Source organism: Salvia splendens, chromosome 5 (assembly GCF_004379255.2).
Source record: "Salvia splendens isolate huo1 chromosome 5, SspV2, whole genome shotgun sequence".
NCBI lineage: Eukaryota > Viridiplantae > Streptophyta > Magnoliopsida > Lamiales > Lamiaceae > Salvia > Salvia splendens.
In genome coordinates, this window is record NC_056036.1 from 41647327 (window position 1) to 41660325 (window position 12999).

Below are 12999 nucleotides of genomic sequence, written 5' to 3' on the forward strand. Positions count from 1 at the left end.
ACAGCTTGGTTTGGGAGATTCTCTGAGGCAATGAAGAAGTATGGGTATGAACAAAACAACTCTGATCATACATTATTCTTGAAGAAAAGAGAAGGAAAGATCACATGCCTCATCATCTATGTAGATGACATGATTCTCACGGGAGATGATGAAGAGGAAATAAGCAAGCTAAGGAAGAATTTGTTTGCAGAGTTTGAAATGAAGGACTTGGGATTACTAAAGTACTTTTTGGGTATAGAAGTGCTAAGGTCAAAGAAGGGGATCTTCATCAGTCAGAGGAAATATGTACTTGACTTGTTAACCGAGACAGGACTACTGGACTGTAAGCCAGCAGATACTCCTATGGTTCAGAATCATGGTCTGCGGATAGTTGAAGGAGCTGAAGCCACTCACCGCACGAGATATCAACGTTTAGTTGGGAAATTGATATACCTATCCCACACTAGACCCGACATAGCTTATGCAGTTGGAGTAGTTAGTCAGTTTATGCATGCACCTCAAGTAGCTCACTGGGAAGCAGCATTGAGGATTGTCCGATATCTGAAAGGGACAGCGAACCATGGGATTCTATTCGAGAATCATGGACATTTAGAGATTCATGGGTTCACGGATGCTGATTGGGCAGGGAACCCAAATGACAGAAAATCAACTGCTGGATATTTTACCTTTGTGGGAGGAAATCTTGTCACGTGGAGAAGCAAAAAACTGAAAGTGGTAGCCTTGTCAAGTGCAGAAGCTGAATTTCGAGGGGTTAAGAGTGGGTTGACTGAGATTCTGTGGCTGAGGAAATTGATGACCGAGTTGAACTTAAACTCACAGAAGTCATGTAAGTTGTTCTGTGATAATAAGTCGGCAATCAGTATATCTGAAAATCCAGTTCAGCATGATCGGACAAAACATGTCGAGGTGGATCGACATTTCATCAAGGACAATATAGAGGCCAAGACGGTAGAACTTCCTTTTGTGAGATCTGAAGATCAGTTGGCGGATATACTCACGAAAGAGGTCGATGCAAGAAGCTTCCATGAGGTATTGGTCAAGTTAAGTATCGGTAATCCCATTACTTAACTTGAGGGGGAGTGTTAGAAAGGAAAATATGTAAGTAAGGAAAATAGGTAAGCAAGGAAAAAAAATTAATTATGGAATGAATATTATGGCAAATCTTGCCAATTTTATGTAACCCTTGGCCTATTTAAAGGAGGCGTACCCATTGTAATTCTATGAACAAGTTGAATGAATAATACTCATATCTTTCAACACCTACTTTGTAGTTATTTCACATTTAACTTTATGAAAGATAATTTATACATGCTTAAATGAATAAATCATTTGAGTTGCTCGTTGTGACAATGCTTCGATCTTAGACATAATTACGATAAATTGACTCAATCTTCTTCGCTTGTAAATTATCAAATAGTTACACACTGACTAACGCATCATATGATGTATTTACATTCCGGAAAACTGTCAATAACGTAGTTTAGGAGATTGGTTTAACCGTGTGCATTAGCTCATGTCATTATATATGTTTTGCTTATGTTTTTCTTTCTTTCTTTTTATAGGCATGAATATAAATTTAAAGGTCGCGTTATATTTTCTTGTGTAGCTGAGTTTGTCTATTGATTTTATTATGTAGTGTTTTTGGATAAAGCGTTTGATTTTGTTATTTTTATTAATGTTCTATGATGAGTTGCTTATGTGTTATTGTTAGTCAAATTTGAGCTCTAATTATTTCTTTTGTGCATAAAATGAATAAAATCAACAAAGGGCTTCGATATAATAAAATAAACTTTATCTGATAAGCCCCCCCTCAATTGATGAATATGAAATGGGTTAGCAATAGAAGCAACCTTTTCATTCCTTGTAGTGATGATAATATGCCATTCCCCATAATAGAAGTAACTCCAGACATGGAATTTATAAAATCATCCCACTTTGGAACATCTTCATTCCAGACATCATCAAGAACAAGAAAATAAGTTTTTTCCTTGAGAGCTTCTTTAAGCTTTATCAGGATAACTTCCCTACTATCAACTCCATCACCAATATATGAAGTCAATGCCAGTTTCCTTCTCTCAACTCCATCACCTTCAACTCTATCACCAGTATTTGAAGTCAAAAGTTTGACAAACATGAACCCAAATAAGTGATCCGAATCTAGCCTTCACGCTTTCATGATTGAAGATATTCCTAGTCAACGTAGTCTTGCCCATACCCCCCCATTCCGACAAGAGCAGCGATGGAGAAGGTCCGATCTTTGGGGATATGTGTCAGCATGTCAACTAGTTTAGGCACATCATCATCTCTTCCAATAAAGATTGGAAGTATGAGTAGCAGCAGCAGCAGCAGCAGGTGCATTCAGAATTATGGTTTGAAGACCAAGATCTATTGCCCTTTTGTTCATAGACTCAAAAATCCGCATTGATTTTTTTAATTGTATGAGCCATATTATGCGGAGCTGAAATACAATTAAAGGAAGAGAAGCATGATAGTACCCTATCCCCGCGACCCTTCATTTTTCTTCACCTTTTTGTGGAGAAGATGATAGTTGAGTTCGTCCAAGACATTATCAGCATCGAAAGCCAGAGCTTCAAGCTTCCTCAACCAGAATTTGACAGCATCTTGGGTGATGAATTTCTTCTCAGCATCAGTCAAGTAGGCTTGAATCATGCCCAAAGTTGTCTGAAGCTGCTAAGCATCTTCGTTGAGACCTTGGAGTACAAAATATTCTTCCTTCAAAACATTGATCAGGTTTTGGACAACAACTTCTATTGCAGCAGCACCTCCATCCATGGTTTCATACAGAAAGATCTAAAGTGAGAAGTAAAATGCTTTTAAACTTTTTGTCTCCATGATGAATGCTTGTAATTGCAAATAAAAAGATTCATTTTTATGCATTTTTCTTATCCAGAAAAAACAACAGCTCCTTTGAATTCTATGTTTTTTTGTCATCACTTAAAATAATGAAACTACTATAGGAATAGATCAAATTGGCAATGTAGAATCATAAGTCAACTTTACTCTAATTGGCTTAATGTACAATATTATCAAGCAATGCCTTCTAATATAGGAACAATACTCTACTAAAAGAATTGATATGCAATGAATTTTTAATAAAGCTAAGTTAATACAATGTAGTCCTATGTTTTTTCAGGTCCAATTGTGCATCTTTTGTTCTTGAGGTCCAGGTTTTGATCATTCTCAGGGCATTTTTTGGCTATTTATCTTTGTATACCTTTGTTTCGTGTTTTTTCTGTCATTTTTTCTATTTTACAATTTTCTTATTTACTGATTTTTCTTATATTTCTTCTATTTTTCTTTCAAGTTTTTCTAGTTTTCTCTTTATGTTTATCTCTTTTTTTTGTTTTTTTTAAAATTCTTTTGTTATATTTTTTGTTTTTCTTCTATTTGTGTCTATCATTTTTTTGTTTTGTTTTGTGTTCTTTTATGTTCTTTTTACTTTTATTTTGTTGTATTTTTGTTGTACTATTATTATTCATTAAACTCACTAATTAATTTTAAATACTAGTCATTATTTGTAATAATTCATTTGTCCCATAAAAATAAACTTTAGGAGCGTCATGAAATTTAATACAGTATAAAATTTAAAGTAAGAGAAAGATAGAAAGAAAAAGTAATTCAAGTATTATAATTAGCCCTTATAAGAGAGAAAAATTTGTCCAATAATGTATGTTATGCAGTTAAACACAGCAGAAAGAGAACTTACTTATCCTATAGATATCTATGAAAATAATAGAGCAGAATTACAGAGCTGATTTGCCCAACAATAATGTATGTTGTTAGGCATATAAAACACTATACAATCAAATGATCTGCCCAACCCACAACATATGGTCTTTAATTTGAGCCTACAATATATATGGGCTGAAACTTAATGAATATATATGGACGCAGTTGATTTTTTATAAAAATATTTCGTTTTCATAGAAACTAGGGTTTCTCTTAATTTCTTCTCCGCTAAGCCAGTTTCTCCTTACGTTTTGCATCAATATTGATCATCTACTCGAAGAGGTTTTGCAAGAAATATTATTACAGCTCTAAGGACAATATGTACATAGTGGTAGACGATTTGGCCAGATTGCCACATGTTCTTCAACTCGATCGCACGAACTTGCCATCTACCGGTCCTGTCCATTCACGAAGTAAAATATACTACCTCCGTATTTTAAAAATAGCAACTCTTTTCATTTTAGTCCGTCTCTTAAAAATATAAACTTTCAAACTTTCTATTTTAGGAAATCTTTAAACCTCTATACATCAATTTATTTATCACTTATACCGCTACAATAAAGTGGACCCCACAATTCACTAAAATTAATTCCATTACTTTTTCTCTTTATCTCTTACTTTACCAATTTTTCTCTTACTCTCTCTTACTTTACCAATTTTTTTCTTCTTCTCCTCTCTTACTTTACTAATTGTGCATTAAAACCCGTGTCGTTTCAAATATTTCTATTTTTAAAATACGGAGGTAGTATAGCCTACCTGCATCGTTTCATTGGATTGAATATGAACCACCAAAAGCAATAGAATAATATATTACCACAATTTATTTTTGAATAAACACCTTGCGACATCTCAGGAAGATTACTTTTCTATTCCTAATTAAGATGTTGTTGCCCAATCCAAAATATTACTCACTCAATCATCCAATATGCATCTCACTTTGATCCAGTATAAATTTTAAAAATATAAAAGAAATGTAAATTGGAAAAATTAATAAAATATGAGACTTAGTAGTATCTGCAGAGCCATAAGCCCATAATAGATTCTTGGGCCCATACATTCAAGTTTATTTATATAAAAGTAGTGAAATTAAATTGGAAAAAGAATCAAAAACAAAAATAGAATCAGCATCTTCTTGATATTCCAATGGCGAAGCCCAAATAGCATATACTCCGTACAACAGAGATACAGGAGAAAACAAAGCAGCCTTTCGGAGCTGTCAAGAGTTTAACCCTTTCGGCATTTCCTAAGCTTCATTGCCCTTTTCTCCCTTTTCAATTATCACAAAAATCCATTGCTGTTCAACGATTGAAGAAAACACACAACCAAAGCTTATCAAATGACTGCTCTCCCTTCACCAAATCACTGCTGCTCCTCTTCATCATCCGCTTATTCTCTCAATTCCTCTATTGGGTTTCGCCAGATTCAGAGAAACATCCCTTTCTCGCTGATTCCTCAGAACAAATTTGGGTTAAAAAACGTTTCTTTCCGATCCAAATGCACCCCTTCTCTGCCTGATGCCGTTCTCATGCAAGATGGTCAGTTCTTGCTTGAATTCAATCGCAATGCTCTTGTAAAAATTTGATCTTTTCAATTCTTGGATGCTGATTTTTGATGATGCTCTAATTTGGGATATTTAGGTTTCATCTTTATTGAATGTATTGAGTCTTGAAATGGAAAAAAAGGCTGCATTTTGTTATGCTGAATTCTGTGAAATATTGAGATTTAGTACTCACATTTTTACAGTTGTATCTAAAATTTTGAGCTGTTTAGGTGCTTTGGCAACAAAATTGGTTGCCACCGATGAAGCTTCTTCTACTAAGGAATTGAAGGAGGGGTTGTTGACAGTTAATCCTCCGGAAGAAGATGAAAACACCGTTGATTCGGATGTGAAGGGTGATGATTCGACTGTCTGTATTACTATTGTAGGGGCCTCTGGGGACCTTGCCAAGAAGAAGATATTTCCTGCTCTTTTTGCACTTTACTATGAGGATTGTCTTCCTGAGGTGTGCCTGTTATCCATGCCGTTGTGTCGAGTCATACTTTTTTGATGCGTATTCATTGCAAAATCGAAGATTTGAGTATGAAAGTTTTGGCATGTGTTGCTTGATATTGATATGTTTTTTGGTTGATTTCAGCACTTTACTATCTTTGGTTATGCCCGTAGTAAGATGACTGATGCGGAATTGAGAGATATGGTTAGCAGGACGCTCACTTGCAGGATCGACAAGAGGTAATTCCTGCTAGTAATTCGTCCACGTTAGGAGTAGTGCTGGTTAAATGATTCTTATGGTTCATGTTTTTTGTAGGGAAAATTGTGGTGAAAAGATGGATCAGTTCTTGAAGAGGTGTTTCTACCACTCTGGTAACTATGACTCTGAGGAAAATTTTACGCAGCTTGATGGGAAGCTCAAGGAGCATGAGGTAGTACACTCAACATAGCTTTTAGAAATTGGACTCTTCTAATAGAGTTGTGCTTATTATGGTTGTTGTCCAGATTCTGGTTGGTTTTTATGTGTTTAGATGATTCTTCACGCTTCATATTTGTGTGTATTTTATATTACTTAGAGCTATTCCATACACCGAGTCTTTAGTGATAAATGAGGAAATGGTAAACAAGCCCGGTTCATTTTCTTGCTGTTCTATTGTGTGTCCTTGTTGCCTTCTCGGCGTTTCCTATTTGTTCGGGTTGGAGAATACGTCCCTTTTGTTAATATTGTAATGATTTTTTTCTCTAGGCTGGAAGGATTTCAAATCGACTTTTCTACTTATCAATCCCACCAAACATATTCGTAGATGCTGTAAAATGTGCCAGTCGTTCCGCCTCTTCAGCTAATGGATGGACCAGGGTCATTTTCGAGAAACCTTTTGGTCGAGACTCTGATTCCTCCGCTGCATTGACTAGATCTCTCAAACAATATTTAGAGGAGGACCAAATTTTTAGGTAACGTACGTTGCTGCATAGGTTGCATAGTAACTGTACACGAGTGAGTTTCTAGTTTTCGACATGTGCGTTTCTATGTCTCGTTTACACCTGCAGGATAGATCATTATCTCGGAAAGGAGCTAGTGGAGAACCTTTCCGTCCTACGCTTCTCCAACCTTATTTTCGAGCCGTTATGGTCAAGAAAGTATATAAGGAATGTTCAGCTGATATTCTCGGAGGACTTTGGGACCGAAGGAAGAGGAGGGTAAATATGAAACGTCGAACTGGCACCAAACTTCCCTCCGAGCTTTCGCCCACTTAACTGTTTCTTGTGTTTGTTTCAGTTACTTCGATCACTACGGAATCATCAGAGATATAATGCAGAACCATCTCCTCCAAATACTAGCGTTGTTCGCCATGGAGACGCCAGTGAGCTTGGATGCCGAAGATATCAGAAACGAAAAGGTATTTCCGTTCATCCTAAATGTGCGAATGAAGTTGATTCGCAACTAATTTTTGATCGGACAGGTTAAAGTCTTGCGGTCCATGAGGCCTATACACGTAGATGATGTTGTCGTAGGACAATACAAGGGTCACACGAGAGGAGGGCAGTCGTATCCCGGATATACAGATGACAAAACGGTGCCTGAGGATAGCTTAACCCCGACTTTTGCAGCTGCAGCGCTATTCATAGATAATGCTCGATGGGATGGCGTACCTTTCCTAATGAAGGCCGGGAAAGCCTTGCACGATAGGAGGTTAGAAAAGCTCGTATCTTTATCGAGCCAACTTTTTTCGTTGTATCTCACTTTTTTCGCCTCACAGGGCTGAGATACGAGTTCAGTTTAGACACGTTCCCGGCAATTTATACAACCGGAACTCTGGCACTGATGCTGACCGGGCGACAAATGAGCTCGTAATCCGTGTCCAGCCCGATGAAGCCATATATCTGAAGATCAATAACAAGGTTCCGGGGCTGGGAATGCGATTGGACCGAAGTAATCTCAATCTTCTGTATAAAGCAAGGTATATCGAAAACATCTTTGCAACTGTTGAAAAGATTTTCCTTCGAAATTCTTGACTAATGTGTCGTTGTTATGGTCGATAGATACGCCAAGGAGATACCGGATGCGTACGAGAGGCTCGTTCTGGATGCCATCGAAGGCGAACGGAGGCTCTTCATCAGGAGCGACGAGCTAGATGCTGCTTGGTCGCTCTTCACGCCAGTGTTGAAGGAGATCGAGGAGAAGAAGGTGATCCCGGAGTACTATCCGTACGGGAGCCGAGGCCCGGTCGGGGCACATTACCTTGCGGCTAGGCACAACGTTAAATGGGGAGATGTTGGCGTTGATGAATGAAATCTTGATCATTTTTTTCTAGCTTACAAATGAGGAATTCTTGGTTTAGGTATTTTTTTGAGTTCATTATTGACTTCACCTTTTGTTGATTAGAGTTAGCAAAAGATTATGTTGAATAATTATTGCACTCGTAGGTATTTGTAGTCTCAGTAAGTGGATTGATTTTGTTCATATTATATTTTCCTAAGTACACTATTTTGCATTATAATTTCATTTTAATAAAATAAATAGTACTAAATAAATTGGGTTTAAAATTAATAATATGTGATTAAGATTTAAGTTAATTAATTGTTTGAAATAAAAAAAAATACTAATAGCAAAGTTGAAGGAAGTGATAATATAAAATTAAAATTACTTCAACACACAAAATTGAATTTAAATACGAAACAAAATACACAACATTAAAAAAGTACAAACTGAAATATAGTGGTTTTTAATTAAAAATAAAAATGCAACCTACTATATATAAAAAAAATTAACAAAAATGGTAAAAAAAGGAAAATTGAGAACGAAACTAGAATTTGATTAAATTTTATGATTTTCCCAGCGACCAATTGGGAAATCAGAAATATATGTACATGAAGATAAGATTAGATAAGATAATAGTACTATAAAAGAAGAATAAGAAAGAATAAATTAACTATAATTATGTGATATGGTGCCTCAACTTTAATTTCTTTGTCTCTTTTGCAAAATTATTAAATAATTAGCTACATTCCCAATTTATTGTCCGATAATATTATGGATTAACTGTGTTATCTATGCAGAATCCATCACCCAGGATCTTCTTTGGACCATATCACCCAAAAAATTAATTTTATATAGTACAATAATTTACAAGAACAATTGCAAATCATTTTCAAATAAAAAGATTTATCGTTAATAAGGTTTATTTACCAATTGCTTGCCCACACACAATACACTTGAAGTTGGAATCCAAATTAGATTTAGTGTCACATAATCACATAATTGTACATTCAACACCTCAATATAATATTTAAGATGAATAATTAAATTTCTTATTATTGCACTAAAGTACATTGTTTACAAACTTGATAAGAAATCGACAAACAAGATTCTCATTAAAACATTGTAATATAAGTGACACTATTTTCTTTCTACATATACAAAATGATTCACAATTATGCATGTGAAAATGGGCAATCAAAATTAATAGGAAATCAATAAAATGTGTGTGAAACATATCTCTAATTCCTCTATTAGTCAAAGATGGGATTGGATGAATGTACATTTCATCATTAAATTCACACATGATTTGCAGTTTGTTTTGTAGATAATTATGGAGGTATAGATAATATTTTCCTTTATTATACTGGAGAATATATATGTAATATACATTAATTCATTTCAGATTCATTAATATGATCCCATTATGGAGGCACACATATATTGTCTCACAGTCAACTTTACCTACGCAAATTGTGATTATGTGATGCAATTCAAAATTAAAAATATGATCCCATATGGCCAATTAAATTACGTTTTATTAGCTAAACTATTTCACAAGAACGAGATTATAAAGGAAATTTATTTGCTTGATATCACCTTAAGCCCCACACTTTTTCTATTTATGTCCGCAAATGCATGACAGGTCCGTGAACTCGGTGGCGTGAGCCCGCCCTATTGCAAAGGGGAGCGATGGCCGTGTGACTACCCGTTGTTGCAGGTCACTCTTCTCACGTGTATTATGCACTAAAATTCATTCAAAACACCTAAAAATCGCTCAATATGTTAATTTTAGAAAATGAAATTTATTCGCTTTATAGCGGCTTAAGCCCTTCATCGGCTAATTGGAAGGGGGAGCACCGGCCCCCGGCACGGCACACTTCTCGTGTAACGTCCCAAATCGCGTGCCTCAGCCAATCACGTGACGCGCACCGTCATTTTATTTTTATAAAAAATCTCACACACACACACATTTATTAAACATGTGCGTTTATGGAGTACTTGTGTGGATACATATTCAAGAAATGTGTCCCTCCAAAAAAAAATAAGAAAATAGTAAATTAAAGAGTCCCTCCAAAATCTCACTGGCCCATTTCTCAACCAAACGCCCTTCTCAATATTTGAGAGACCCTCTTTCCTTTTTCTCCTCACAATTCAGCAAGATTCAATTTTTCAGTCGTTTTTAGCCTCTGAATTCTGACCCCAGATAATTCTTTTGATTCTTTTCCATAAAAGTTCTTTTTCCGAGAAATGTATTGCTCGTCTTCATCAGTCAGTGTCGATGACGAGTTCGAGAAGCTTGTTTCTAGAATGAATCCACCGAGGTAGCAATTCATTTCTTCTACTCTTCTTCAATCTTTCCCAGAATTTCTGTTATTTTTTCTAAACTCGCAAATATGCATGCTGGAAATTACATTCTGTGTTTTTGTTTTATGAAAATTCGATTCAATCTTTGTCTTGATTTGGGGATTGTGTAGGGTAACTATTGACAACGCATTTGATGAGAAGGCAACGCTGATTAAGGTATCAGAATTATGCTGTTTTGCTTCGAACTTGGAATATTCTGTCACTGTTTGATTGAAAAGGAATTAGATTAATTAGGGTGTGATTTTTGGGGGAAAAATTGTAGGTTGACAGTGCTAATAAGAGGGGAAGTCTGTTGGAGGTGGTGCAAGTTCTTACTGATCTGAATCTGCAAATCAAGAGGGCTTACATTTTCTCGGATGGGGGATGGTTTATGGATGGTGAATTTTGCTGAATTTTTTTGTATTGATTGGGAATATGATGAATTTCTTTGTGCTGAAAGGGGACTTGTTTTTTTGGTGTCGAAATGCAGTTTTTCATGTCACGGATGAGTTCGGGAATAAGGTTTATGATGATAACATTTCGGAGAAAGTTCAGCGGGTATACTCATACAACTCTTTTTGTCTGGAAAAAATCGTTGGTTTTTATAGATTATATGGATTGTTAACTGTTAAGTTTGGGATAATTCATGAATGCTGATGTTTACGTTGTCAAGTCCCCTTGTTGGCTTTCCTGTTGGGTGAATGTGTTTTTTTCTCTCGTTAATTGTGGCGATTAGTATTATATGCAATGCAGTTTATAACAAGAAATTTTGGTGAAGAACTGGAGGATGATTTCACAAGAAAAAGAATGCATCACGAATCATATCTACGTCTAAATGTCATAGGTCCTGATTTCTATTGTATGATTGTCAAGATAAAAAAAAAGCACTCTTTTACTATATTACAGTCGCTGGGACCAGGAGGGTGCAGCTTCCGAGCGTTGGAGAGATCCGTTGGGGTGCAGTCTGCTGGAGAGCATACGATGATTGAGCTTTCTGGTCCTGACAGGCCAGGATTGCTCTCGGAGATCTTTGCCATTCTTGCTGACCATAAGTGCAATGTAGTTGCCGCAGAAGTATGGACCCACAACTCAAGAATGGCCTCCGTGGTTTACATCACTGATGAAGTGAATGGCTTGCCAATAGATGAAACTGATCGGCTCGATAACATCAAGCAGCTTCTTCTCTATGTTTTAAAGGGCACCAGAAAATGGCGAAGCGTCAATACATCTGTCTCCGTTGGTTCCACTCAAACTCAGAGAAGGCTGCATCAAATGTTGTATGCTGACCGTGATTATGACAATCAAGATGTTGGTAGTGTGGCAGATGAACGGATCAAGCCCCTCGTGACTGTCGAAAACTGTGTGGAAAAAGGGTACACGGTGGTGCACATGAGCTGCCCCGATCGGCCTAAGCTCCTCTTTGATACAGTATGCACCATAACCGATATGCAATACGCGATCTTCCATGGAACTGTAAATGGCGAAGGGCCTGAGGCTCAACAGGTAACATTTTACCGTATATTCAGAGCAGTCTAAAACTTTATCTGGTTCTTGTCTGTCTTACTGTCACTCTCTATCGTCGTTAGGAATATTTCATCCGACATAGGGACGGATGCCCCATTAGTTCAGAAGCGGAAAGACAGCGCCTAATTCATTGCCTCGAAGCAGCAATTAAGAGGAGATCATCTGAGGTAAAATTGGAAAAAGACTATTTTTTTACTAAGGGATCCCACATGACTTTGCATATTTGTAATGCAGGGGATAAAATTGGAACTATGCAGTGATGACCGAGCTGGCCTTTTGTCGGATTGCACCCGTATATTCAGGGAAAATGGCCTTTCAGTCACCCGAGCTGAGGTCACAACGAGGGGCACGCAGGCAGTGAACATTTTCTACGTGACTGATGCATCGGGAAGCACTGTCAAAAGTGAGACCATCGAGGCAGTGAGGAAAGAAATCGGGATGACCATACTACGCGTGAAGGAGGACGCCTACTCAACCTCACCGCCTGAGCAGAGTGGCGGATTCTCTCTAGGTAGCATCTTTCTCTCGAGATCCGAAAAATTCCTTTACAGTCTAGGCCTTATAAGATCATGCTCATGAAAAAAAGTTAGCTCTTGGTGTAAATATTAGTTGCAAAATCAGTTTGGTTAGGGGCTGTAAAGCCTATTGTTACTGCATATTTCAGTGTTTTTGGGCTTCATTTGTTTGTAATTACATTAATATTCTCATGGTAATGTTATGTTAGTCCCATTAATTTTGGAGTGAAAATTAATGAATGTAGATTTTGATCCATAAATAAAGAAACAAGAGGCATTTAATTTGGATGAATTTTTGTTGGTGAGGTTGTTTTCCAGCCACAGGTAATGTGATGCAAATAGGCCAACCATGATGAAAATGATGACTTGTAAAATAAAGATGGAATAAAAATAGATACTCCCTATTTATTATTGGCATATATTATGTGTGTATTGTTAAATATGGGGCCTTATTGTTTGTCATGTGGCTGTTGTGTGGGTGGGAAAAATGTTATGATTAGTGTTTGAATTATTTTCTTGGCATTGGGGAATTAATTGTCAAATGTGTCGTCTACTTGTGCTGGTCCCACAGACAAAAATTCAATAATAAAATTATTTAGGTTTACATCTGCTAGTAT

General features: G+C 36.6%; 2 protein-coding genes across 3 annotated transcripts; both read left to right on the forward strand.

The window, feature by feature from the left end:
* Nucleotides 1-4868: 4868 nt before the first annotated feature.
* Nucleotides 4869-8217, forward strand: LOC121801886 (glucose-6-phosphate 1-dehydrogenase, chloroplastic-like). Of its 2 annotated transcripts, none has more exons than XM_042201339.1 (10): nucleotides 4869-5285; nucleotides 5494-5753; nucleotides 5886-5980; nucleotides 6057-6171; nucleotides 6486-6691; nucleotides 6788-6937; nucleotides 7017-7137; nucleotides 7201-7430; nucleotides 7498-7698; nucleotides 7781-8217. In XM_042201339.1, exons 1-10 carry the CDS (start codon nucleotides 5087-5089, stop codon nucleotides 8028-8030), a joined length of 1827 nt encoding a protein of 608 aa, XP_042057273.1. In that variant the 5' UTR covers nucleotides 4869-5086; the 3' UTR covers nucleotides 8031-8217. The 2 variants fall into 2 exon arrangements, with proteins under 2 accessions (XP_042057273.1, XP_042057274.1); XM_042201340.1 differs by having other exon boundaries at nucleotides 5521-5753.
* A 1857-nt stretch (nucleotides 8218-10074) lies between these two features.
* On the forward strand, nucleotides 10075-12600 carry LOC121801887 (ACT domain-containing protein ACR4-like). The gene is made up of 7 exons (XM_042201342.1): nucleotides 10075-10321; nucleotides 10475-10520; nucleotides 10627-10741; nucleotides 10834-10901; nucleotides 11250-11846; nucleotides 11930-12034; nucleotides 12102-12600. Exons 1-7 carry the CDS (start codon nucleotides 10248-10250, stop codon nucleotides 12444-12446), a joined length of 1350 nt encoding a protein of 449 aa, XP_042057276.1. The 5' UTR covers nucleotides 10075-10247; the 3' UTR covers nucleotides 12447-12600.
* The last annotated feature ends 399 nt before the right edge of the window (nucleotides 12601-12999 follow it).

What these genes read in the sequence shown, in the direction of transcription:
- LOC121801887 (XM_042201342.1), top strand. Translation starts at nt 10,248, where the DNA reads ATGTATTGCTCGTCTTCATCAGTCAGTGTCGATGACGAGTTCGAGAAG. An exon ending in TCTAGAATGAATCCACCGAG is followed by an intron (nt 10,322 to 10,474) that starts GTAGCAATTCAT and finishes GGGATTGTGTAG; the next exon opens with GGTAACTATTGACAACGCAT. An exon ending in TTAAGAGGAGATCATCTGAG is followed by an intron (nt 12,035 to 12,101) that starts GTAAAATTGGAA and finishes TTTGTAATGCAG; the next exon opens with GGGATAAAATTGGAACTATG.
- LOC121801886 (XM_042201339.1), top strand. Translation starts at nt 5,087, where the DNA reads ATGACTGCTCTCCCTTCACCAAATCACTGCTGCTCCTCTTCATCATCC. An exon ending in ACTTGCAGGATCGACAAGAG is followed by an intron (nt 5,981 to 6,056) that starts GTAATTCCTGCT and finishes TGTTTTTTGTAG; the next exon opens with GGAAAATTGTGGTGAAAAGA. An exon ending in AAGATATCAGAAACGAAAAG is followed by an intron (nt 7,138 to 7,200) that starts GTATTTCCGTTC and finishes TTGATCGGACAG; the next exon opens with GTTAAAGTCTTGCGGTCCAT.